This window comes from Diplotaxodon limnothrissa, linkage group LG23 (genome assembly GCF_057381915.1).
Source record: "Diplotaxodon limnothrissa isolate DT_005_m linkage group LG23, D_limnothrissa_male_GT1.1, whole genome shotgun sequence".
NCBI classification, from domain to species: Eukaryota; Metazoa; Chordata; class Actinopteri; order Cichliformes; family Cichlidae; genus Diplotaxodon; species Diplotaxodon limnothrissa.
The window spans coordinates 33,458,940-33,486,595 of NC_140617.1; the positions used below are offsets into that span (position 1 = coordinate 33,458,940).

General features: G+C 41.0%; 1 protein-coding gene across 1 annotated transcript; it reads right to left on the bottom strand.

Annotated features, from left to right (window-relative positions):
• Window positions 1-2,884: 2,884 nt before the first annotated feature.
• Window positions 2,885-26,025, bottom strand: LOC146608553 (heparan-sulfate 6-O-sulfotransferase 3-B-like). Its single transcript, XM_085348562.1, has 2 exons — window positions 25,179-26,025; window positions 2,885-4,365 (listed from the first exon to the last, which is right to left on the bottom strand). The coding sequence occupies exons 1-2, from the start codon at window positions 25,718-25,720 to the stop codon at window positions 3,597-3,599; spliced, it is 1,311 nt and encodes a 436-aa protein (XP_085204688.1). The 5' UTR covers window positions 25,721-26,025; the 3' UTR covers window positions 2,885-3,596.
• Between the last annotated feature and the right edge of the window lie 1,631 nt (window positions 26,026-27,656).

Sequence of the window (27,656 nt, forward strand, 5' to 3'; positions counted from 1 at the left end):
ACAGGCATTATTGCTGTTACAGCTATTTTATACATTTTAAAACATCTACTATAACAACACGCTAAAATTCAAAAAGGAGTTGTAGCTAGCTGAGTCATTTTAGCCTATCATTGTCTGGTTAAATAATCTTAAAATATTATGCTGTCAAACGTATCATATTGCATTAAGCATATTTTATTTTATTGAGTTACACCTCTACTGGAATGCTGAATCTGATTTTTTCCCTATAAGCACCAAAGGCTTTGGCTCATTTGACTAAATTTGATAAAGGAACAAACCTATTTAAAGTTGGATGGATTACCATTTTGTTAAACCTGCTTCACAACATGCTACTTTGTTATTTAAAGCACATTAAAAGACAGCAATCTTTATATCCAAATCTGGTGAAAGTAACAGGAAATATAAATTTCATGTACAGTGCTTGATGTGGCTGTTGAAGGTCTCAGTATGAATAGTGTGAGCAATAATGCTTTTTGACAAGATAAGCAACATTTAAATAAAACAATAACCAAAATAAATAAATGTATTCAGTGTGTGAACTTTTTCTAACAGGAGTCATCAAATATAATTTAGAATCAGCAAATTGACTCGTTTTAATTCACCTCCACCATCTATCTCTAGCACTTTTTTCTTTGAGGTTTCTCTTTGCGTCACATTGGAAATGGTCAGAAACGTTTTAATTGCTGGCCCTAAAAACACTGCATTAGTCATCCTGCTTTGTTGCATTTCCCCAACAGTGCTATAAAACGATTATATAGCCCGACAACACCTCCTCCAGTCATGATCTGTGCTAAGTGCTCACATATCCCAGAGTCTTTCAGAGTTCTCCGTGCAGATGCGTTCACCTTTCCCATGTGCTAGCAAGACAGGCTGTGCAATTTTCTCATTTCTCAAGCCTAGATGCTCTAAGAGCAAGAGCCAAGGACTTGGGACCTTCAAAGAGGCCGATATTACTAAGTCAAACCAAAGCACAAAATTTGTGAGAACACACAAACAATCACCCAGAAGTCCTGGAACAAAGTCATACTGTCAACCCAAAGACATCCTCAACAGAAGCTTTTATATCATTTGTCTATTGCTGCTTCTTCCTGGATACAGCGTATTGTTCTGCTGTTGTTCCCTTTCCTGATTTATATCTGAGATTACATTTACAAAGAAAGCCTAAAATTCGTGATATTATTTGTTGTAAATGTTAAGGAAGCCATCAGTCCTCTGGTTTTGTACGAGGGGGGAAAAAATCCTGCATCACTAACATGTTTTTTGTTTTGTTTTGCTCTCATACAAGCTGTGCAAGTAGAATTGAAGCTACAGCTGGGAATAAAGAGGCTATTTTTGTCTATGGCATTTCCTTTTCTGCCTCCTGACTGATCTTCTCCTCATCCTCATTTGCCTTCTCATAGACAAAACACCTGCATGGAGCAGTCTCCCACATAGTAGACAGGTCTGGCCCAGATCTAGGATCAACCTGGCACTGCTTGCTGACTTCTGGAACGATAAGACGTATGTCATCCAGATATGGACCAGGCCTGGCATAGATGGCGCTGTCTATGTCATGGCATGCCATATCTGTCTTGATTGTGGTTTGGGTTATGTGGCCCAGGCTCATAGAAAACAGGTCTTCCCTGCAACCGGCATCAAGCTGGCACCTCTGACTGACTGATGTTATGGCGGGGTGTAAGTCAACCAGATGTGGGCCAGGTCTGGCAATGATGGCACTATTTATGTTCCTATTTTAGTTAGAAAACCCAAATGCCATGTTGCAATACTATACTGCTATGGTAGCCAACATTTCAAATGCAGGTTTGACAGGTTTGTGAGGGTACACTTTATCCAAAACCTAGTGACGGTTTACTCATCTTTGCCAGTGGGTGGCTGTAGCTCAGGTCACCTACTGATCGGAGGGTTAGTGGTTAGACCCCTGGCTCCTCCAGTCTGCATGTCAAGAGTGTGAATGTGTATGAATGTAGTTAGGAAGCACTCAGTTTAGAGAAAGTGTGTGATTGGGTGAATGTGGCATGTTGTATAGAGCACTTTGAGTAATATGGGAGAGTAGAAAAGCGTTATCTAAGAATCAGTCCATTCACTGTCTGAACAGAGTTTCGTCATGTTACTTTTGCACTATTATGTTCCGGCACATGTTGTTATTACATGGCTTGATTAAGTTACACATTAGGCTGACATCTGGGGTCAGAGCTGAAACTGTTCTGGGCCAGCACAGGGTCAGCAATGTGTCTGCAACTGACCCGTGGCTGCACACAACTTACATATTGCCCACATACCACAAAGAATGACGGCCCTTTGGTATCCCAGATCTGGCTTTGCCAGAGGTAATCCACACATGGGCCAGCACAGGACCACCAGCGTGTCTGCAAATGGCCTTGTGCTGGCCTATGTGTGGGCCACATCTGGCAAAGCCAGATCTGGGCCACCAAAGGGGCGTCATTCTTTGCGGTATGTGGCCATGTGTAAGCAAATTGTGTGGGCCAGATCCGGGCCATACCAATTTTGCTATGTGGGCTACTGCAGTGTAAATGGAACTTCAGCAGAGCAACATGTTTGTCAAATTAGGGAGGAAAATGTGTTCAGCAAGCTGCTGGGTTTTTGTTACTTTGTGCTAAGCCGGAGTCATGGTCAATTGAACTTTAAATGATCAATCTGGAAGCAAAAAGCCCCATAATCAATGGCCTAATGGTGGAAATACCAATGGTCTGTCTCTGTGATGTAAGAGTTCTGAAATTGGCTCTGACAGCCTGTCTGTCAGGCCAACAGCTCTCCTCCTCTCCTTGAGAAAAAGCTTCATCAGTGTGCGTCACTGTATTTGTGCGTGCATGGTGGTGGAAGAAGTCGGCACACTGAGGGAAGATTTCAGATTTTTATGGTGAGAACATGCTGTGAAAAAAAGGAGCAAGGCAAGAACACTTGCATGTACACATGCATAACAGAGAGTCCATCAGGTACAAATTAACATCACTGGCTGCTGCATATTTTTATTGAACACATTTCCTGCGAGAAATTGCTTCGACTGTTTCTCTTATATTGCAGCTTAATCAGTCGGAAAGAAGAAAACACACTGCAGACTATTGCCAGGTTTGTGCTTTGATATTCCTACGAAGCCAAACACCACAGATTAACTACAAGATTTCACTGTTCAACACAGCGCAAGATCACACACATGACACTGAGGATCCTTCACCACAAGACAGTCACCAGTTTGAAATTTACTAAAATGGGCCTCCTTAATGACACTTGTTTTTCACTTAGTTCTTCTAACGATGGTTTAAGAAACATTTTTGCTGCTTTGAGAACACTCAGAGCACTTGCTAATAAATCAATCAATCAATTTCGCAACCGCAGTGCCAAAAATAGCCATAAGAAAAAAATGTAAATACAAAATGTCGCCATGAGAAATACATCCATCATAAATATTAAGACACCATTCGGCAGTCTGACAAAGCGCTATGAGGCTGGGAGGGCAGGAGGTTTTGGCAGATTCACAGCAGAGGCGAGATGGAGGAAGACAGAGGGAGGGGAGTAAAGCACAATGAATCAACCAGCCGTCAGTCACCGATGAAGTGTTTGCAGTTCCCGTGTTCTCCTCACCACCGCACGACCTGGCTGCCATAGTCCTCTGTGGTGGCTACCTCCTCTAGCACCTTCACCTCCACCTCCTCCTCTTCCACCTCCTCTGCTCCTCCTCCTCCTATTCCCAGTCTCCAGAGTTCAGCCAAATAGGTCCTGTGCAGCCGCTGTCTCTGCTGCCTCTCCTGCCGTCTCCTGAGCCGCTCCTCCTGGTGTTGCCTCTGGCGGTTATACTGGTAGCGCCGCAGGAACAGCTCCTTGGCATACTCGTAAAGCTCCATGTCGAGGGCGTTGAGCCCTTCGATGCGCCACCGCACCTTCTCGCTGATTCCCACGCTAGCAGCTCGCGTGCTGTTGATCTGCATGAAGGGCCGGATGAAACGCAGGCCAAACGTCCGTTCAAACAGATACTGCGTCTTGCGCTGAAACTCCGTCAGGCCAAAGAAGGCCATGTTGCGTAGGTTGGACTTGGCGCTTGCGAGCAGCACGCGGCCTCTCTCCAGCTCGCTCATGGACGACATGTTGTAGCATCCCACCAGGCTCAGGTCTGCCAGCATGCGGACTTGCCGGTTGTTAGCAAGGTTCGAAGGGCAGTTCATGAAGTCAGGAAGGGGCACCCCTGTCCAGTCTTCACCGCTGTAACAGGCAGGAAGCTCATCCTGAGTGGGAGGGCGACCATCACACATGTGGAGGGCAGTTTTCCAGGTAGCCCCACGCTGCACGTGCTTCCACTCACTGAGGTAGCGTGACACAGGGTCACGTAGCATAGTGATGTAGTAGAAATTCCTGCAGAGACAGATTAAGAGACGCGTTAGACGAGGTGCTTGGCATGCACATCGCACTAGCTTAAAAATTAATTCCAAGGTAAAGACTAGTGATGTGCGATACCACTGATTTCCTTTCCGATCCGATACCAAGTAATATTCAGGGTGGTATCGACGATACTGATCCGATACCGATACTTTGTACAAAACGGATTTTATTTATTGTATCTCAAATTATAGCGTCATAATGATTACAGGACATCAGAATACCTTCTTCTTATCACTTAATAATGCAGAGTTCATCATATAGAAATAAAAAAACTAAAGTTGTGTGCTATTTGAACACCTTGCCTGCCTGGAGGACTAAAGGACTCCGTGAGAGACTCTCACCCTAGCAGCACCTGTCCCTCTCCTCCTCTTCAGTTCGCCTCAACATACGCTCGTCATATTTTGTGATATGATTTACTCTGAGGTGTTTGACAAGGTTAGTGATGTTGCCACAACCATACATGCCAACCCTCCCGATTTTTCCGGGAGAATCCCACCTTTCTCCAGATTTTCCACCCGGACAACAAAGTTGAAAAACCATATCGCAGAATTCATAGCGCGGCCCAGCCAATTCCAGTTTCCAACAATGACGGCAGCGACTTAGTTTTAATATCACTCTTATTTCTCTTTCTGGGTCGCAAAAAAACTTTTAACATATTTTCAGGTGAGAATGTAGCTGTGTAAACTTCAAATATCTGAGCCGACCGACACATCGTCTTCAAACCCCCGCGGTCTTTCACCACTCGGGTTAAACATGATGTACAAGTCACTTTGATAACTTAAAAATGTTCTTGTTTGGCTTTTTCAGTGTTTTATTTGTTCGTGAGTAAATCGGTTTGGCTGAGATTAAAGTTATTAGATTAGATTAAATTAAATTAAACTTTATTATTCCCTCGGGAGGGTTCCTCCGGGGTTTTTACACAGCTGAATAAACGTCAAACAGAAAACTGATTAAACAGAAGAGTTTACGTCAGTGTCCGGTTATATTTTAGACAGCAAGGAGCAGACGGCAGAGTTTCACTCCACCGAGGGAGCCTGTGACATACTACCCGGCTTTCTTTAGACCGCGAAGGCCGGGTCCTCAGGTGGAAGCAGCCTCTGAATTTGGACACCCCCGCTGTTTCCGGGCCGGCCAATAATAACGGTGACATTTAACGTATTTTATCCGATAAATAAACCCTGTAAAATATATTTATCCGCCCAAACAGCCCTTTTGAATGTCTCCCTAATTCTGAGGTCTCAAGGTTGGCAAGTATGGCCACAACACCTCACTTTTTTTGCCACATTTATTGCAAACCACGGCTCAGCTGTTTGTGGAGATAAAATAAGTCCGCACAATTACGCTCAGCCATTGTTGTGAGTGCGCACGCCAAGGGGCTGCGAGACATTTATACAGCCGTATTTCGCACATGACTATGAAAGGCGGAAGAGGAAGTAGTTCCTTTGAATGTAGGCAATCCGAATGTTATAGTTTCTTTCCACTGTGTTCCTGTTAATGATAAACTACAAATTTACTCTAAATTACTAAAATATCGATATTTTAATGTGAGAATCGATTCTAGAACATAAATGATTGGTATCGGAGGAATCGATATTTCAGGATCGATCCGCACATCACTAGTAAAGACCCAACAATATTGGACATGACAGGAGGAGGTACCCAACAGCATTCAGAACCAGGCTCCTTTTTTCCAAGAGGTAGATAAAAAATCTGAACCCACACTCATTTCTGTATAAACATAAAGTTCACTAAGTGAACATTGAGCAAACATGTTTAAAAAGGTCCAGGTTTTACTTTGAAGGTCTCAAAGGTCTCCATTTCCAGTCGGCATCGAGTGTTAGCAAACGAGTTGGTGTCTTTCACGCAAACTACAGGCAAAAATGACCGTGTATGTGTGGGCGTAGCCTAACTGGCACAAAAAAAGAAGAGTAAAAGTAAGCCAATATTTACATTAGCATAGCTGAAAAATAATAATGAAGGTTTACCAGCAAAAAATTCATAAATCATAAACATGACTTCCCCTAATACCACAAATCAGGCTTTTTGTTTGTTGTTTTAATGCCATGCTAAACTAAACACCTGCTGCCTGTAACTCAATATTTGCATACTGACATAATTTCACTTACAAAGGCAAAAATTCATATTTCAGCTGATCCGCTCACAGTTTATGATGTTTTTTCAACCACTGCATAGATATATTTTCTTTATCATTCTCTTTTAAAACCTCAAACTTCAACTGAGTTGCAACAGCACGTGGTATTGAGTACAGGCAGTACTCAGAGAAAGATACTAAAGTCGAAGAAACGTGTCAGCGAGTCACATTTTCAACACAGCAAAGGAGGATGAAACTATACATCAAATTTCTCATATCCTGCCACAGTTAAAAAAAGAAATATGAGCGGAAAAAAGATAACACAGCGTTGGAAGTATATGGAGTGCACTGAAAGTCTGATTAGGGTTTAAATGAAAAACATCACTGAGTATGTCTGAGGGTGTTAGAGAATAATGACATTGAAAGAAACACAAACCAAGCACGCATAGCATTTAATATCCTGCAAATGTGGAATTATTTTTGTTTTTGTCACACCAATTTGCTCCTTCCTGCCTCTAGTAATGAGTTTTTTCATCTCCAGCACCTTTCCTGTCTCTGATCTGCCTCTAACAGCGTTTCAAAAATTGCTGTAACCTAGCTGCACGGAAGCCTTTCAGCGAACAAACACAGCTTTCTGCTCTTATCTATTGATTTCAGTGATGACCAGCATAACAACAAGGTGACTGAGGGAGTCATCGGCAGGAGAAATTCAGCCATTTTCAAAAAGTTTTTTTATTCCTTCTTCTAAACGAAAACAGCATAGATAAAGGAGAAATTGAAAATGTTCGTCTTGTGTGCACAGATCACCATGACCTTACCATGTCATGCAGAAGCCTGACATAAGGCCTAAATAAAATAAAAAGCGGAACATTTTCTTTCTTTCATTCCGCAAAGCTGAATTTTACTTTCTGGGAGGTTTCAGCTCCAAGGACACTTACCAGCAATGCTGCACTGGAAAATTCTCTTTTAAACCTATTTGCAGGAATGGTTTCAGCACATAACGCAAAAAGAAATTTCCTCATCTACTGGTCTTATGACTTGTTGATGTACCTTTCTTGAACCAACTGTTACCCTGCAGGTGTAACAATCCCTTATGGTTTGTGTGTTTCTTTTTATAGTGTAGCACATGAGTGTGCATGTGTGCGACTGCGTGATTAGCTGAAGGTGGGTTTAGTATGCTGGTGCTAATAAAAGCAGTGCTGGAACACACACATTTCACATGGTGCTTTAATTTGAGTTACAGTTTTTATCAGTCAGGCATGAAATGCTTCACAGTTATTGTAAAGCCTCTTTATAAAACAAAACACTGTAAATTGCCCTGAGCGACAGCCGACAATTTCTGAGATCTAAAAGTCACAGATGGCTAACACAGAGGAAGAGATGATTCAAACCTAAGGCCAATTAATTAGAATTAATAAACTCTTAATAATAAAAAATTAATAATAAACTCTTTAAATAAATAAAAGAGTTGTGTCTTTGGACTCTGGGGGGAACCTAGAGTACGTGGAGAGAGCCCCGTGCAGACATGAAACTAGTGTACAGACACGAAACCATTGCAGTACTGAGTGTATACTGCAATGGTAAAAATTATCCTAACGAACTCGGATTTTTGCTGCCATCTAGGAAGGGTAGCAAAGTGTAATCATTCATGTGGCTGTTCTATCATTAGCAACTCAAATTTCTTTTATTTGTGTTGTTATTTTACACAGCCCTTAATATCTTCTATGCTTTCTATACTGTTCAAGCCCTCTCGCTCTAAGCTTTCTGCTTAATTTTGCCTTTGTTTGACCTGTTTTTCAAGACATTATACATTTGATTCCTGTTTTACTGAGCTTTTGTAAATTTTTTCTTTCATATTGTTTTAATTTTTAGTCATCGTCCTTTAAGAAAAATACTTTTGATTACATTTTTACAAAGGACAAAATGAAAATCAAAAAAGGACACCTATCATGAAAGGAGAGCTGACTGCAGTGATGTTATAAAAGAAATTAATAAAAAGGAGATGAATTTCATCTCATTTTGCTAGTGGAAGAAAAGCAGAAGTGTTTGACTGTAGCATTAAATACTTCTTTGGGTGATGCAACACAACATTAAAACCAGATGCCAAATATCGTTTAGGTTCCTCGAATGCTGTGAAAACAGTTTTGAATCGTCGAGGTATGGACAAAGGGCCTCTGGATTCAATTCAATTCAATTTCATTTATACAGCGCCAAATCACAACAACAGTTGCCTCAAGGTGCTTTATATTGTAAGGTAGACCCTACAGTAATACATACAGAGAAAAACCAAACAGTCATATGACCCCTTATGAGCGAGAACTTTGGTGACAGTTGGAAGGAAAAAACTCCCTTTTAACAGGAAGAAACCTCCGGCAGAACCGGTCTCCAACTACAAGATGGTGACATCTTGTAGTTTATCTCGCCAGAAAGGTGGTAGTGAATTCTTTTGATTGGAATAATCTGACGTCTGAATCTCTTGCCAATGTAACATCCACATGAGTCCCAGGATGTGGTATTAGCAGAATGCTGGACTGTTGGATAATGTATACCGGATGTAAAAAGAGCATCTGTACAGCTGTAATAGCTTAAACTTCAATGCTAAACTGAATAAAATGTGATTAATTGAGAGAGCATTTGTGCTACAGAGTAAAGACTGCACAGCCAAACAGCCCTAAAAGGTCAGCAATTTAGCAATTATTGCCAGACAGCAATATCAATCAGTTGTGATATATACTTAAGTGAGTGGTGTAATGATATCACAGCAGAACACCCGCAGACAGACACACCATCCAGAGATAATAGCCATGCACAGTGCAAGCTAAGTGAATTACTCTGCCGTCTTTACCGAGTTGAACAGACAGCAGTAGATGGATGGGCACACAAGAGCGCCTCACAAAAACAGCCTTTGTTGTACTTCCTGGAAAACAGCTCAGCCTTTTCCTCCTCCTGCGCCTATCATCTATCTGTACAGCTAACCACAAGACAGTCAGATCAATAAATGTCCATGCAAAGCAGCCTTTGTGTGTCTGTGCTTTCATCATGACCTATTGACAAAGAGCAGTAAATGTCAAAGCTCTCTGCTTACTCGTGTCAGGGACAGAGGCGCGGGTCACGCGAAGAAGGTCAAGAATGATTCCTCACTGGGTGTGTAGTTGGAGTCTTCTCATGCAGCAAACATAAACTCTCACTTTGATCGAGAATTTTATGGCGTTTATGAAAGCAGAAAATAACCATGACCTCAACCATAGGAAGTGTTCTTTTGAATCTGAAGTGGCTAAAGTGCTTTCAGTAGAAACATTTCACTCTAAAACGGAAGGTCTTGTTAGAGAGCATTTGTTGAAAGCTGAAGTAAAGTAAATTTGTTTTGGCTACTTGAGAATATTAACTCATTTGTTAGAATAAATGTTTCCCTGCATTCATGAGCTAACGTTTTCTGTCCACTAGTTGTGACAGGGCAGAGAGCGAACAGGAAAGAGGACAAGCATAATTAGCTAAAAAGGGCGAAAACAATAGCAGAGGTTCGGAGTCCTGCAGAGTGAAGGGATCATTTTCTTTTCACATAAAAGAAAATGTGAAATGAACTGCAGAGTAGCCCCTCCGCAAATCACTACCTGAGGGGTTTGTGTCTCCCAGGAATCCCAGGGGCTATATTGTCTGGGGGCTTTTGCCCCCTGGTAGGGTCTCTCATGGTAAATTGGTTGTGGGTGAGGGACCAGACAGAGAGCGATTCAGAAGACCCCTATCAGAAGACCATCAAGGGAACAATTCATCCTGCCAGGGATAGGGTTACTGGGGCCCGGCCAGGCACAGCCCGAAAAAGGGACATGGGCCCCCCACCTGCAGGAGGCACCATAGGGGTCGGGTGCTTTGTGAGCTCCTGGTGGGCCGATCCCTGGCTACCAAGACTAGCAATTCACAGTCATTTAAGGATAGTATTAATTTGGTCATTTTAACATTGTGATACCATATACAGGGTGGGCCATTTATATGGATACACCGTAATAACATGGGAATGGTTGGTGATATTAAAGTCCTGTTCGTGGCACATTAGTATATGTGAGGGGGCAAACTCCTCGAGATGGGTGGTGACCATGGTGGCCATTTAGAAGTCGGCCATCTTGGATAAAACTTTTGTTTTTTCAATAGGAAGAGGGCCATGTGACACATCAAACCTATTGGTAATGTCACAAGAAAAACAATGGTGTGCTTGGTTTCAACGTAACTTTATTCTTTCATGAGTTATTTACAAGTTTCTGATCACTTATAAAATGTGTTCAATGTGCTGCCCATTGTGTTGGATTGTCAATGCAACCCTCTTCTCCCACTCTTCACACACTGATAGCAACACCGCAGGAGAAATGCCAGCACAGGCATCCAGTATCCGTAGTTTCAGGTGCTGCACATCTCGTATTTTCACACCATAGACAATTGCCTTCAGATGACCCCAAAGATAAAAGTCTAAGGGGGTCAGATTGGGAGACCTTGGGGGCCGTTCAACTGGCCCACGACGACCCCCTAACATTTAGCATTAGGTGCACCAATTACTTAACATTAACATTAGCTAAACTTGACATAGTCTTGCCAATGATTATTTTTTCCAAGTAATTGACATTCTATAATCTGCAATACAGAGCTGAGAAACTCTAGCTTTCCAACCTTTTCCTGTGATGCTCATTGCTTTTGCATGTTAGTTCTATCCAGCATGATCTCTTCTTTATCAACCATTTATATCAGATATCGTCTGCCTTCAGTCCTAGTTAATTCCACATGTGTCAAATCTTTCAGGCCTGAACATTTTCAATGTTTTCAGGTTCTCGATCGAGCCAAAGCCTGATGCTCATTCAAACCTCAGAAAAGTTTGAACAAAGCTACCTGAAGCTACGGTCAAATAATAGCTCAGTCATTGCCAACACACAACAGTGGGTGTGAGATCATGCATGTTGGTCCTGAAGGCAAAATTAAATCGGCTTGTCGTATTTTGCTGGCGATCAATCTGACACCTTGTCAATGTCCTCGTTGCTGCCTGTCACCTTACCCCACACAGCAAACCTGCAAACACTATTGATCGCCCTCTTTCCATCTCTCTTCCTGATTGTCTCTCTCTTACTCTCTAAATCATCATCAAAAAGCTACAGAGGAAACTCACAGCAAAAGATCGATATGTGCCTTGTTAATTCACTCACTACCATCAAGGACGCTATCAGACTCATGATAAAAGCCTTGATGGAAGCTTTTTATGCCACAGAAAAACCAGCCAATAGAGAAGCTTTGTGGATCCACAGCAATCTTGTTTATTTTCTCTTTTAAAACCTGAAAATGGATTATGTTGTATTTGAGACCCTCGTATTTGCTATGGCTCAGCTTTGTACTGTTCCAATACACGCTGTGAATGAAGTATCGCTTTCTGAGGTATTTCTATCAGCCAAGATGGGAGAAGAAGTGACTCTTAAAACAAGCACAGGGCAGGACAATTTCGCTCCTGAAGCCCGGGGGTTGATAACTTACGCAGTTGGAGCAGATCAATTTTAAAGGTGTTTCTTTGCCCCCAAGGGATCTAACATGGAATTACAAATTTCCTCAGCCACCGCCATCCTTAGTCACACGCTCCTGCTGTCTCCACATTTCAGTTTCATCTTTCCAGAAGTCATTTTTAAATGCTAAAATTGACTGATTTGCCAACAATATTATGATTTGAGTAAATAGAGAAGAAACAACTAGTTATTAGTGTTTATAGTAACTTGTGGTTACTAGTCAGTAAGTAATTTAAGTAAGTTCATTATTGCATTATCCACTTCCTTTCTTGTTGGAAATAAACTCCTCTTTGTGCATTTACTTTTTCTATGTGGATGACATAGCAGCTGTATGAATCAGTGCACATTATTTCCATCCACCACCCTGTCCCTGACGTATGGTATCAGTTACTAGCTATCACAGACTGGTATGATAGCACAATCCAGCTACATAGAAGATCACCCAGCCGTCTATCCAAGTTTAGGATTTATTAATACAAATATATTAATGTAAATTTGTATTTGTAGTTCAGTCAGAATAACATCAAATAGAGGTTGTGGAAAATATTTTTCTTTCATTAATTCATCAAATAATGAAAATCTTGTCAAAACAAACCTAAACAACCCCAATGAAGAAGATAATCTGAGTGTTAAACTGTATAAATAAATTCCCCAGTCCCACCCATGGAAAAAAAATCCTTAGATTTTTTTTATGAGGCTAGAATAAGCCTGTATATAAATGTCTACAGCAGCTAACGCTGCATTTAGCTATCATTCTTTCTCAAATTGCCTCTTGGTGAATGGAAGGCTACAGAAGAGCAGAAGGAAAAAGTTAGTTTGAGTTTGAAAAAACCCCCACTACAGACAGCGGATATCTGCAAATCCAGGAACAAGTTAGACAACTAGAAGAGGAATGTCAGAGGGCAGAGGTAAAGGGCACGTTATCAGGATGATCGAGTGAAGCTGCTCAGATGAACTGAGACCACAGAAATCTCATCTCATCAGGCTCTGGACCAAGAGGTCAAGCGGGATCCATTTTCACTCTTCTGTACTAATTTAATCTTTGTGTCCCAATTACAAGCAAAATGATCCCTGTCCCCATCTGCAGCACAGCGGGTTCACCGTCCACCAAGCACAGCACACACAGAAACTACAACACAGTACTTTCTCTTTGAGTAGTAAATGGTCTCTCAGAAGTGCACTCTCCCCTCCGAAACATTACCCAGTTGTGGAGAGTATCTGCAGGTACCACTGCTTGATAACTGATACAGAACATAGATTTAGAGGGAGAGCTTGAGGAGAGAAGAGATGGGCAAGGGCTGCACTGTGATCTTCATTGGTCAGAGATATCAAAAGCTATTTTCAGCAATAAAAAAAGCCTCAGGGATGGTGGTGTGGAGACAAGGGGACGGAGAAAGACGCGGTGTCCAGGCAAGCCGGGTGTGAAGGTGTGGTTTTGCTAAAAACTGGGTGATAGACTACCTGAAGAGCTGGAGGCCACTTATATTTGAATTGAGTAATCAACAGTTCAATATAAATTTATATTTGCAACAGAAATCTCCATTTATGAAAAAAATAAAAATGTCTGCCTTTCAGATGTAATTCTCCATAAGGTTCTTTTTTTTCCTTTTTTTAGACACAACCATGTCAAGAATAGCACCAGGGACATCAGCACACTTACCTGGCATGTGCAGACTTAGTCATTACAGTGTCTTAGCCTCAACCTTACTTTGACATCTTAATCTTTGCAGCTTTGTCAGGTGTCAGCTTTTCCTCTCGGTCCATGTACATAGAGTAGGGATAAAAGGAAGACTGCACTTGAAAAGGATACTAAAATGAAGTAAAAAGGACTAAATCTGAAGTGTAGTCCCTAAACAATTTAGCAGTTTCATGTTGGCTCGTCTGTCTTATACCAAAAGATCTAACCGATTTTAATCCTTTTTAACAAAAACTTCCTGCTTTTGATTTTTTTCCCCTTGTTTGAACAAAATCTAAACACACACCAAAACACAGCCAGTCCCCACCCATCCCCACCCCCCTCCCCCACAATAAAGTCTGTCTTCGACTGTCCCTAATCCCCCGAAGGAGTATGAAGATTACCAAGATCCTCTGAAATATCTCTTATTTCTCACTAAAATACAGAACACTGCTCACTGCCTTAAAGAGTGCAGTGAAAGCTTTGATTTTTTTCAGAATTCGGGCAATTTTACTTTTTTTCCTTCTACTTTAACACTATTTCTTTACTTTTTAGGAGAAGGATTTAAACCAGACATTTACACACAAAAGAAATGTCTAGATAAAAGATACTTGTTTGTGTAACTCTGTGTCTCTCTTATTATGGTTAGATATCAATCAACAACCAGACTACTAAACAAGCAGTTGGTGACAGTGGGAAGGAAAAACTCCCTTTTTACAGGAAGAAAGCTCTGGCAGAACCAGGCTCAGGGAGGGAAGATTGGCACTTATGTCATTTTTTTTTTCCAGTTGAAAATGGAGAAGCAAGAATTACTTCTCTGAGATAAGGTGCTGTCTGAGAAGTGACACCTGTCATTCAGGAGAATACTGCTGCAGTTACCCACACCCTAAGCACTGGTGTAAATGCTACATAGCTGTAGTAACTTTCCTCAAGCAAAGCAATCAATGTTACATGTATACTGGGGCCGTAAGGTTGCAGTTTTTCAAGGCAGTTATACATGATTTTCATCAGATGTCAAATGCATCAGTGATCTGTTAAAGACTTAAAACAATAAATAAAAATAAATCATACATAAAGTATAAATAATAAAGCATAATAAGTAATCAGAGTAAATATCAATAGGTCAACAGTTTGGTAAAAAGAAAAAAGAAAAGAAAATAATAAAAAAATATATATTGTAAATGTGACCTGAATCATAAAGCATGTGATTGAGGTCACCCTTTACAATGATACTGGCATAACAAGCTAGTATTGAAGGCTATTTTGAATGCAGACAGACGTCACTAAGAATCTGGTGAGGATATGTTGTGTCACGAGTGTGAAAAGTGTGAAAAGACATACGCTAACACATACCTCGGATTGAGCGCATCAAGCGTCTACACCTCATCATCAAACACTTTGTGTCATATACCTCGTCTGGCGCCACCAAAGGCTAGTCAGAGCTGTATAAGGATAGGAAGAATTTGCAAAGGAAAAAAAAGCCCTCAATGCTAAACACGTGGAGATTTTATCCCTTGTCAGCCTACATCACAATATCAGGCTGCTGCATAGGATCTCCCAAAAGGCCTGTACGTTTACCCTTTCCTAAAAATAAAACTCTGGTGTAAGGTACTGTACATCTACTTTTCCACCCACAGCAAGTGACAAATTAGAAGTTGTGAAATGTCTCCTATACAGAGGTGTGCAAAAATCTACACTCTACATTTCAGACTGGTATCTTTCTGTTCTTTCAAGGATACAGTGTAACATTTAGGCAGATTATAGTTTCGTATGAGATAATGCCACTTATCTCGTAAGTGGCTAACTTAAAATCTCTTAATTTTTTAAAATTAGTCGCACAGAATTACAAAAAAAAAGACAACAAAGATAGTAGACATGATAGTCTTAGGGGCATCAAACTTTACACGAATATCAGAAACATACATCAGACGTCTATGGCGTTATTTTTGTGCCACTATTCTGAGCGCACATAAAAAGAATTTGAGCACACGTAAAAAAAAAAAAAATTCCAGGTGCAAGTGTTGCATTTTGAGGAGAAATTTATTTTTGAGCGAAGAAAAGCTAAATTTGAGTGAACAAAATTCATTGCTGCGTGCAAAAAATGTATTTCAGTGTTTGCTATTATCCACACACACACACAATAGGAGCCCCGCTCGCTCAGTTTTTGCATTTGTGCTCGCTCGCAATGTGTTGCTTGCGCTCTCAACATTTCTGCCCGTGCGCGCTCAACTCTTTCTGTACACAGTTATATTTGTGCCACAAAACCAGCCAATCACAGACTTGGATGCAAAAAAATCTGATTGGCTGTTTTGGTCTCCAATCAGCTCAAAATGACGAAATGCAATATCCCAGAATCCATTTCGTCCAAAACTCAAACGAGGCAGTGGCAGAGGAACACAGAGTTTGAAATATTACTCTTTCTGGGTCACAAAATAAACTTTTAAGATATTTTCATGCGAGAATGGTGCTGTGTAAACTTCAAATATCTGCTCGATTTATCAAGACATCACATATTTGCAAAAGTGCTCTAACTTTTTCAGAGATGCCTGTTACCCACGACCTGCCTGGGTGCACACTTGGGTTAAACATAATATATAAGGCTGAACTGACAGAATAGTGGCACAAAAATAACGCCATAGACGTTTATTGTCTAAAATTAAATCATAGAATTGTCAGGCCTGAACTTTCCAGGGTCGGCTTGCCTAGACTACCCACTGATGTTTAAAAAACACTAAATCAACAGTATCCTTTACTTTCATTGTTTGTCTCTTCAGTCGCTTGTCGGGTATGCTGCCTGCCAACTTTGCATTCCTAACAGTTATCTTCCCCATTGTTTTAAATTGTACTATAACAGTAGCACAAACTAGCATTGTCACACCAGCCAGTGCTAGCTTTTTTTGGCTTCAGATTAATAACCCTAAGTTAATAAATGGTAAATGCAATAAGTTAAGCAGATAACATGCACAGGAATATTTCTCATAAAAACTAGCCACTATAAGCTACTGTCATACCAGAAGATGTAAACTGTATGTATGAAATTAAACGCAGAAGTAGATTTTACTGACTATGAACTGGTGTAATTAAAGTTGTCTTTAAAAAGTTACAAATTGTCATTTAAAGGAATCCCACACCCACTTGGAGTGTTTTTATGATTTCTGGTTCCTGGAGTTCTCATTTTCTTTTATTTTTGCATTTGTCACACCGATTTTTAACAGCTGTGTTGTTGTCAGCAGCCTGAAATGACCTCATGCGAAAGCATAGACACTGAATTACAGTCAAAGGCAAGGTTGACAGTAAAAAGACAGCATTATGCCCACAGACATTTAAGGTCTCCCCCTTCAGAATGAAAGAAAACCTCAATAATACACACCCCTCTCTGAAATCTCCACATAATCTGACTCATCTGACACATCTGACTCATTGCCACTGTGAGGGAAGATTAATGTCAAGAGACGTTTTTCTCCCAATAGACTATTATTTCCATAAATAATAAAGTATTTCAGTATGTTGATCAAAACTTTCTTACCTTTTTTCCTTCTTGGTTACTAAACCATGTCAGCTTCCTGTTTCTTGTCTTTCCATATTTTAAAGCCTTTAAAGCCATTATGGCCATCAGTAATAGGGTGCCATTGCCAGATTAATAGCTAAGACCACATTATATGTGTAAGGAATCCTAATTAAAACCCTGGCTCATCTGTGTTCTGGCCATTCTTTGTTTAAATCTGAAATAATGAGGTCAGTAGTAAGGCTACACTCTCTGACTGCTCAGTGTGAGGCCAGCAGTCGAGGACGAGCAAGACTGCCTGGCAATTCAAGCAGGGCTGACATGTGGCCTTACAGCAATTTCATACCCCGCTGCGATCTGAATGCTATAGCCCCGTGCTGTGAGCACAGCCCTGAAGGAGGCTTTGGCAGTGGTGTGCCTATCAAAAACTACTTGAAGTGGCCATGTAAGTTTTACGTGTTAAGAGGGAAATTACGAGACATAAGGATAGCTGGATATGCTGCTTAGATTAAGTCAGGGGTGGATGGGGGGAAAAAAACGGGAAATGGCAATCACAGTTCTCATTATATTCTACTTTTGTGAAAGGAGTGTTTGTGTTGTGTTGTGTGTTATCAAATTCACTGTCACCAGCTTGCTGCTGGTCTTACAAGCAAGAAAAACTGTTTGCATGATGCATCCCTATAGCTGAACACTGAACCTGTTTTATGCCAACTCACCTAAAAATGAGGAGCTGATTAGTGATCAGTCTCTAATTTTAGTTGTTTTTTTTACTCACTCACTGAAAAATCTTTCAATATGTCAACAACCTACAATGACAGCAGCATAAAGAGAATAAAATGATAATTACAGATATGAAACATTTCCACCTATTACAGTGCAGGTATGGTCAAGTTTCTCTAATACCCTGCTGTAGTTTATGTATTTGCTTGTGTTATTAGTTTCCACACTGGCAGTGTGTGTGGGAGAGAGGTGACTTCAAGGTGACTATGAAGTGCTGCTCGAAAGCAGACAGATGGTGCTTCTGTATCCAGAACATACCAGCAGGACCAACAACACACAGCAAATGTGCAAAATATTCCCGAAGTACATTAATAAGAAGAATCCAGGTAGAGAAGATATTTCATCACTGAATTGTGTGACCATGAAAAGAGACCGATTTCAACACAGCCAAGGTGTAGATTGTGAACATGCCCTGAAATATTCTCCACATTCAGGGTACAGCAAAGAATTTTTAGACACACTTCACCTCATTTCAAAATCCCCTGAGACCAAAATATGTTTCATTATGCAGTCAGCTAGAGAAAGCTGGGAAGCTTCAATGGACATATACATTCTTGCCTAGTAACCAGTCGCTTTGCATGACATGACCTGATTAAAAAAAACAAACAAACAAAAAAAAACTGTAGTTAAGTTATCAAGTGCATTGTTTTTTACCTTAGGGGCCACATTCATACAGTTGCCACATTCCATTTTATTTTTTATTAATATGAAAGTTTTCCCACCATAGTCAAAAGCAATTCTATAATCAAAATGATTAAAAACAATGATTATTAAAGGAACTCACCTGCTGGAGCCTCCCTTGTGTTTACACTGGGACAAAATCATAGAAATATTTCACAGGCGGTGGAAAGATTATGCAAACCTTTAGTCTATGAAATGCTGATGGACTGAAAAAGACAATCGACCTTGGTAGCAACTGGAGGAGTCCTCTCAGCAGCTTCACTGATGTCTTATTTATAATGGCAGTCTATAAGGAAACTGCTTTCTGTGTGATTTTTAAGAAAAACATTTTTAACCAGAATAATGCCCAATGGACGAAATGGGAAAATGGGAAACACCATCGGTTCACATAGAGAGAGATGGAAGTCAAATGAGCTTCATCATCCAAGCTGCCTTATCCAAGTTAGCTTATCCATGCCTTATCTTATTTTCTCCATATCCAAGAACCTAAACCAGCAAACTGAAGAAGATCCACCTAGTGTTCACTACATTAATTGGCTAAAAAACCACGGTGTCTCTCAAGTCATCAGGTGGAGATCTTTTAAATCTTCCTCGAATCAGATCCAAGCATGATGAAGGTGTTTTCAGTTACTGTCTTCCTGTACTTTGGAACAAGCTTCCTGTTGACCTGAGATCAATTACATCTGTGCACACATTCAAAAACAGACTAAAAACCTTTTTTCCCCGCACAGACTTACACTTAACAGCTGTGTTTTCTCTCCATGTTTTCTTTTTGCCATTCTCACAGTCTTAGGCCATTGTAAACCTACACAGGTTCTTTAGTTTTTATCTTATGTGTTAAGCACATTGAGTTTATATATAATGAAATGTGCCATAGAAATAGAATTGCCGTTGTCAAGGGTGACACACCTGGAGGCAAAATGAGGTCCTAGGTCAACTGATGGTCATCCTGGTAGGAAGGACAAGTACCCACAATGCCCTCACCTAAGCCTAGTCCTATAAAGTTCACTCTGTTTGTAAGACCAAGAAGTGTTATATCAAAACAATCTGCAAGAGTGGAAGCTGCCCTACTGGATGCTGAAAGACAAAGGAGCAGATCCGGAGCAGAAACTCTTTTCCACCAGAGATCGCTACAACTACTCACAGATCTTGTGGTGAATCTTGTAGCGGTCCCTGCACACAGAGCTAAAGGAGACTGCAGTGGGCAGCACATAAATGCAAAAGGCTAAAATATAGAGACACAGCAGCAGAGGCAGAACAACGCAGCTGGTGTACTCAAGTGTTCCCTATAGAGGTGGGATGCAGCACATTTGTGTGTGGCCACGTCAACAACCAGACTCCTGGAGAACATGGGGGTTCAAAGATGGGCTTTTCAACTTACTGTACTATCAAGTCACTGTTACACCCTGCTGAGTGAAGAAGCAGCAGTACCTTTGGAAGAAGAGGAAAAAATTCTTAACTAGGCCATAGATATCCAACGTGAGGGGTAAAATCAGAGGAGGGCACGCCCAGGATGCCAAGTATTAATGTAATGCTCTCTTGAAGTTTCGTAGGCTTATTAAGGAGAAACCCATGAAGGACAGTGCCCTTCTGATGACCCTGGTGAATTTTTTTACCCCTCCCACCTTTACAACACTGATTATTCTTAGGGATGTAAACATCAAGTCTTATAAGCTTAACCAGAGCTATTTCCATATGGCTGCCAAGTTGCAAGACTTGCTTCTACAAGGACTTTGCTTAAGTCTAAATTTAATTAAATCCATTAAATGCTGGAAAATTTAATTCAATGAAATTTAAAGGCGCAACACAGGAAAGAGGCAACAAACTAGATACAAAACCTTATTTGCGAGTCTGTGGGGACTGACTAGCCTGAAGCAGCTGTTAGAAGAATGGCAGTTCCTGGATTTTCTACATTGGCCCTTCCTTTTTCCTTTTAAGCCTTTTTCTAACATCCTTTTAAAGCTTTCATTGACAAACTTTGATAACAGAGCAAGCTGATGCTTTACGACTTTGAATTACATGTCTTCACTTAATGTGACAACAACTCAAGAAAAGAGTTATGACCACTCAAGCGGCATCGGTATTGAAGAACAAGCTGATGTGGGTTAATCTACATTTGCAATAGCAGGAGTTAAACAATGGAAGCAGGATATGCCCGCTCATCTGGGATATGATGAGATCAGCTCCAGATAAATGATACTTATGCACGGACCCTCCAACTATACACGGCAGGTGCACAAGCCAAAAAGGTACAAAAGCACAAGCTTAACCTTGATGAAAAAAATCAAGCTAATAAAGGTCTCTGAAACATATAAAGTAGCAGAAAATGATAAAATATAAACTTTTTACCCATGTTCTGTGTTTTTGTCTGTCTCTGTCTGCAAACTACATCACATCCTGCTTAATGTAGCCTTGAGATAAAAGTAGGCTTCATCTATTCCCAGGTTTGATCACTGACTGTCTGCACTCTCGTCGCTATCTGTGACTTTAATATCAACATGCTTTGACTAAGTTGGATTTTCTTTTGCAGTCAGACGAGGGAAAACGTTTTGAGTGCTTTGCTACTTATGATTATGCCCTAACTTCGGTATAGTATAAAGCAGCGAGGATTATAGATATTTGGGAAAACAGCTCTAACACTATTTAACCTCTCTTTAGAACACAGGGATCAAGGCTGAAATACAAATAAATCTAGCGAGGCAGGATGATCTTACAGAACGGATCAGAGTAGCATTACATATCGTATTAAGATGAGTCGTAACACGTCTCTATAAAAACGCAAACACACACGGACTCAGTTCTATTTCTCCTGCTCCCTTCGCTGTGTGCGTCACAGTCCATCGTGAATGGTCTGCATCGCCTGAAGTGACAAGACAAGAGTCTTTCAGTTCTGATAAAGCTGCATGAAACCTGGTGGCAATACAGATGACTCTGCGATTCAGCAGCTTTAATCTAAAACGACAGAAAGCCTTCCCTTAATTGTTCCTTTCCTTCCACGGCGCTCTGCGCTGCGTAATGGTTCCCCAATATTTCTTCCTAAAGGTGGCGGACAGAAAATCAAGCAAGCATTATGCTGCGGGAAATGAAAACTTCGGGTGACAGATTTGTGGCTGTTAAGTGAGTTATGACTCACAGCTCTTCCAACAAATTCACGGGTATAAGCTGAGTTGTGACTCATGGTGCATTTGGCTCCGATTTGATACCTTCTTCTAGAACATACACACAGCAAATTGCAGCAGCACACTGAATGCCATTAGACAGCAGACGCTGATTCGATCCTTATTAAGATGCCAGATTTCTAAAAGCCACTCAGGAGCAGCAGTGACCTCTGACCTTGCTGTGGAATGGCAGAATGAGTGGTTCTCTCCATGGATCAATGTCACATTACCAGTGAGCTCGTCCCCCGAGGTACTTTGGTGTCCTATATCAGCGATTGTCTGGTGCATATGAGCCACAGAATAATTGACACCCACAAGTGTTCATTTTACAGTCATTATCTCCATGAGTGGAAGCATGATCTCCCATCTACCACTTCCTGTTTTCTTTTACTCACAACACAATATAAAATGACTATTTTAAATAGAAAGGGCTGCATAAACCAGATTTGTTTCCATCTTTAAACATGAAGTCACCTCGCCAGCCAGCTGAATGTCAACGCTAATGAGTGCTGATTATTCTCTAGCCATTATATTGAGTTGACAAGTGTTGACTGAAGTGTTGTTGATTCACTCATAGCGCTGATTTGGCTCTGAGGTGACACCTCAAAACTATTCCAAAGCCTTAAATTAAGTCTGATGGCTGCCACTGAGAGCAGTTAATGGATTTGGAGGATTCTTGAAGGCACTCCTCGTCCTCGTCTAGCCCCTTTAACACTCACAGTAACATATGGAGATTTGCTCTCTCAACCAATTGCAGAGCAAATTGGCTTCAACACGCAGCCGGAAAACCTCAGAGGACCGTGCCCTTCTTAAGTGATTTACTACCTTAAGCTTAGCTGTGCTGCTCCTGTAATTACAGCAAATTGAAACAAACCTGCGGATGAGGAAGCGACTTGTCTGCTCAGCTGTTTGCCAGTGTGCTGGAGTGGACATGCAATGCGGTGCTCATGTTGACACTGCAGCTTTATCAGCCCTATACCCTGCATTACATGCCAATAAGGAGAATTGGTGTCATGACCTACAATGTTGATTTGGCACTTCAAGATAAGCAAAGCAGATATACAGTGGGAGAAAATAATTATTTGATCCCCTTCTGAATTTCTAAGTTTGCAACTTACAAAAAATAAAAATAATAATAATACATTTTATTTATAGGTGCCTTTAAGGACCCTCAAGGCCACATTACATTAGTATCAATCAATTACAGATCATTACATGTTCAAAAACAAAAAAAAAAGAGTCAATCAGTTAATCAATACTCCTGATGGCTGCTTCTTATGTGTATTAAGCACATCTGCCACAGAATCGATTTCTTCCATTCCAACCTCCCCACCAGAGAAAACGGAGCTCTCTGGCATCAAATTGATCTGCCATGTTTGGATTAGATTTAACATATTGATGATTGGTGATTTAACATATCACCTTACCATCTATCTCATTGTGATACCATATACTATCACTTCCTGTTAAAAGGGAGTTTTTCCTTCCCACTATCGCCAGAGTACTTACTCATAGGGGGTCATATGATTGTTGGGCTTTTCTTTGTATGTATAATTGTAGGGTCTACTTTACAATATAAAGCACCTTGAAGCAACTGTTGATGTAATATGGCCCTGTATAAATACAATTTGAATTGAATTCTTTTTCTGCTAAGGGTGCAGAATGACTTCAACAGATTGATGGACCAATGGGCATGGCCAAGTAAAATCTTTGACAAGAACCTTACTCCTTCAGCTGAGCTGAAGCTTCAAGCTGCCAAACAGCAGCCAAAAAACTAAAAGACTTTTTGAAGTTGTCCAAAATCCTTCCTGAAATGTCTGCTAACCTGGTGATCAACTATAAGACACATTTTACCGCTGTCCTTGGCAACAAGGATTTCTTCACCAAGTGCTAAGTCATGTTTTGCTTTGGAATCAAACACTTATTTTATTGAATGATATGCAATGATATCAATTTTATGTGTTTTTTTTCCTGCATTTCTGCCTCTCTCCATAAACACGAAGAGAGTGTATTTCTTTGTAAGTGAGCAAACTTACAAATTCAACAAGGAATCTAATAATTATTTGTCCCAATGCATATCTTAGCCTATTAACTATAAAATTACAAACACATTTAAAAACACACAAAAGAATACAGTGATTTGAAATGGAAATCACTGCATGGGCTCTGGAACACATCTGAAAAGCATTTTCTCTCAATGTAATTCACCCCTGACTCGTGCAAAATTCCCCGGGCTAAAACTAATTCAAGATGAACTGAGGCAAAGTGGAAAACTGTCTAGTGGACTAATCAGAATTTGAAATTCTTTTCAAATCTCATGAATGCCCCCGGAGCTAAAGAACGATTGTCTACGTGCAATCACTGCACTCAGTTCAAAAGCCAGAATTTGTTTTATTGGGGAGGTGCACCTAACTGCCTGCCACACCATTTCCAAGGAAGCCCATTGTCTTGATTATTTAGGTAGAGGGTTAAATATGATGTATTTCCATTTGAGAGGGTTGCACAGATTTCAAGACTGTAGCTCACACGTTCACTCAGTTCAGTATTTAGCAAAAAACGTGCCAAAAAATGTGTAGGAAAAATATGCAAGGTGAATACATAAAGGATCGTCAGGTTTTGACGATGAATTGCTTAAAACATGAACAAACTGTGAGAGCCACCTTATTAACACTTGCTTGTTGAGTCACTCACTCATTAGTTTAGCCTGATTAGTCACTTATCCGTTTGCCCTTTTGTTTACCTACTTAATGAATGATTGAATTAGAATACAGTTGACTGATTGGCTTTTTAATGCATGCACTCATTCTTTTACTGACTGATTGAGTGAGTGAGTGTGAACGAGAGGTTAGAGATGTCTTTAAGTTTCATTTTCAAATTAATTCATTTATTTCATTGATTTATTCATTCTTAAGCTGATAAGAGAGCCAAATGCTTAAAGTGAATAAATGAGTGAATCAATCTGAATAACTGAGGTTGAATAAATTAGGAATCAATCACTCAATCAGTGCCCTGTTGCATACATATGTCGGAGAGACTATGGCTAACTTGAATAGAGGAATAAGCAGACTTTATTTCTATTTCATTGTTTGGCTTATTAACACAATGAATAAGTGATTCAAGAGTGATAGTGTGCCTCACTTATGTGTAGCACATACAGTGGGTTGACATAAAAGTAAGAGGTAGCTGGTTGAGTGAATTTGTCTGTTTAAGAAGCAGTTAAAACATGAATGAATGAATGAATGAATGAAATAACCATAACCGTGACCATATCAGCTGAGCAAACGGATCCACTGATGAAATAATAAGTTAATCAAATCACGTTCACAAACACGAGATCACACCTGTCCAGCAGGTCACCCCTCACCTTTTGCCATTTGGGGTGTTCTTCTTGTCCCTCTTGTTCATCACTACAGGCACGCAGCTCGTGAGCTCGGTCCAGTCTGCATGCAACCCGCAGCTCCAGCCCGTGGAGAACCGCGAGAAGAGCCACGATTCGGCTTTCCCGGGCCGGTGACAGGTGCATTTCCTCTGGCCGGCCAAGCAGTCGCAGGGCTGCTCCAGCTGGATGTTTTTGACCAGGTGCCGCCCAAACGTGGTCCCGCCGGTCTTCTGTATGTGCAGGAACACCATTACATCGTCCCCGCGGATGTTGAAGTCGACGCGCCGGTCCAGGTCCCGTTCCGTGAAGTTGAATCTGGATGTGATTTTGGAGGGGAGATCCTCGTCCGCCTCCGGCTCCGTATAAACCAGCTCCAGCCCCGCAGAGTAGCGCTGGAAGAGCCCCTTCTCGTCACTTCTGAAGTAGCAGGTGTTGCTGTCCGCCGGGCACACATACTGATAGCCGATCATGAGGAAGAGCACCGCCGCAATGGGGATGAAGATGAGTCTATTGAACTTCTCCTCCATGGTGGAAAACTCCTAAATCACGCCGTCGGCACAAACGGTAGCGTGACGTCCGAGTGGGTCCTCTTCCTCCCCCCGTCTCATCCTGCACTTTGAGCTCAGGGTGATCGCCCGGAGTCTAAGTCCCGACGGCAGGTGAGAACTCTTCCTGCAGGGAAGCTTTGACCGGCCTCGTCCTGCACCAGGACAGCACCACTTCTCAAACTTAAGGCTGTCACTTTGAGTCCAGCTGCTTCCTCAGAGGTTTAAACATATTTCAGCTTAAGTGCTGCCATAACTCTGGTGCAGTAACAGCTCCCAAGCACTCAGAGCGGAACCACGCATCCACGCTCGCGGACCTGCCAACTGCTGATCGGTATCTTAGCCAAGAGTAGAGCCAGGAGCAAGAGACAGACAATTAAGAGATAAACTTCCGCTCAAGACTTTCAAAATACATTGCTTTACCATATTAAACTAACATGAAACAATTGAGGTAAGGTCCAATTAAACTACATTGCTTGACTATATGCAGTTAAAAAATAAAAGAAATATCAAGGCAATATATTTTGCATATTCTTTATTAATGATTTCTTGTATAATTTTGTTTCTTTCAGCTTGTTTGAACTCTGAATATTGCTTTTCTAAATAAATAAAACTTTTCACTGTATCATTTTGATTTGAGGGTTATTCACACTGTCCCAGCAACAGTCCATCAAAACTACACTCAAACTACAAATTACTCATTACTCAGTCCAGACAGACTAGCTAACGCATTTTAGACCTTGGGCCTGTTATAAGCTGTTGATCAGCCCAGATCATCCATCCCTATTCTTCAATAACCCAGTTTCGCCTTGCCTGTTATAGGTACTGATGTACTTAAATCACACAGGGAGTGCCAATGAGTGAAATCACATGGAGTTCATGCTTTTATCTTGAAGTACAAATAGTACAATTTCTTGTTTTATTGTCGCTGCCTTGTTTCAACATCTGCGCCAGTCGTCTGTCCCGGCTGCCGTGTCGGTGACGCAACCGCATCTCTAATCACACACACACACACACACACACACACACACACACACACACACACACGCACACACACACACACACACACGAGCGCGCTATTTGAGTGCCCTGGAAACAGCTGCTGGCGGAAAGTCACAAGAATTAAATTAAAAATGGAATTACATTGAGTCTTGAAGCGGAAATGATGTATGCACGCAGGATAATAATTGTATTTTTCCCATTTGTTATAAGGGACAAATGTCCGTCCAGATTACACGGTGACAAAATTAAATAGTAACTGTATGTTTATTCCACCTGGTTTGTTTTTTAGTATTTTTAATAATTCTATTATGTTCATGAAAGGCTTGAGATTTGCTCTGTTGAGCCTCAAGACACGTGTTACAGGTGGGCCTTTATTTTGCAGTGTGCAGTGTGACTTTGAAAATATGAACTGAGCTCCATGCAGGCAACAGGAAAGAATAAAGTCCTCAGGTCAGTCATTTCAGCACCATGGACAGATTCCAGCAGTCAATAATTGGCAACATGTCTGAGGGGAAACACACGGTCTGACACAGGTCTCCCTGGATATCAACTGAGCTGAACACGTGATTCCAATAAAGGTTTTACAGTTGCACAGCGCTGTATGCACACTACATGCTCTAACTAAGTCAAGCCCTCCATAATGGATTTCCTTTAAGCCTGCACTGATCAGAAGCCTTTGTTATTTTTCCCCAAGATGAAATCAATCAAAGGATTTAACCAGGGCTTACTTTGGTATATATTCTATTCAATCCTCTTTCAGCACTGAGTGCCCTCTGCCCTCTTGCTCTGGCACTGACTTAATCTGTATGGGCGCTAAGTCTCCGGTTCCCCTGTCTTTGTCTCTGAGAAGAGTCAACATCCCTCACCCTAGGAGAAGGTAGGGGGCATGAAAGGAATCTGTTATGGAAAGTGTCAG

Bases quoted from the DNA above. Each gene is read 5' to 3' on its own strand.
- LOC146608553 (XM_085348562.1), bottom strand. From the start codon at position 25,720: ATGGAGGAGAAGTTCAATAGACTCATCTTCATCCCCATTGCGGCGGTG. The intron at 4,366-25,178 runs GTGAGGGGTGAC...CTGTCTCTGCAG, and splicing joins AACACCCCAAATGGCAAAAG to GAATTTCTACTACATCACTA.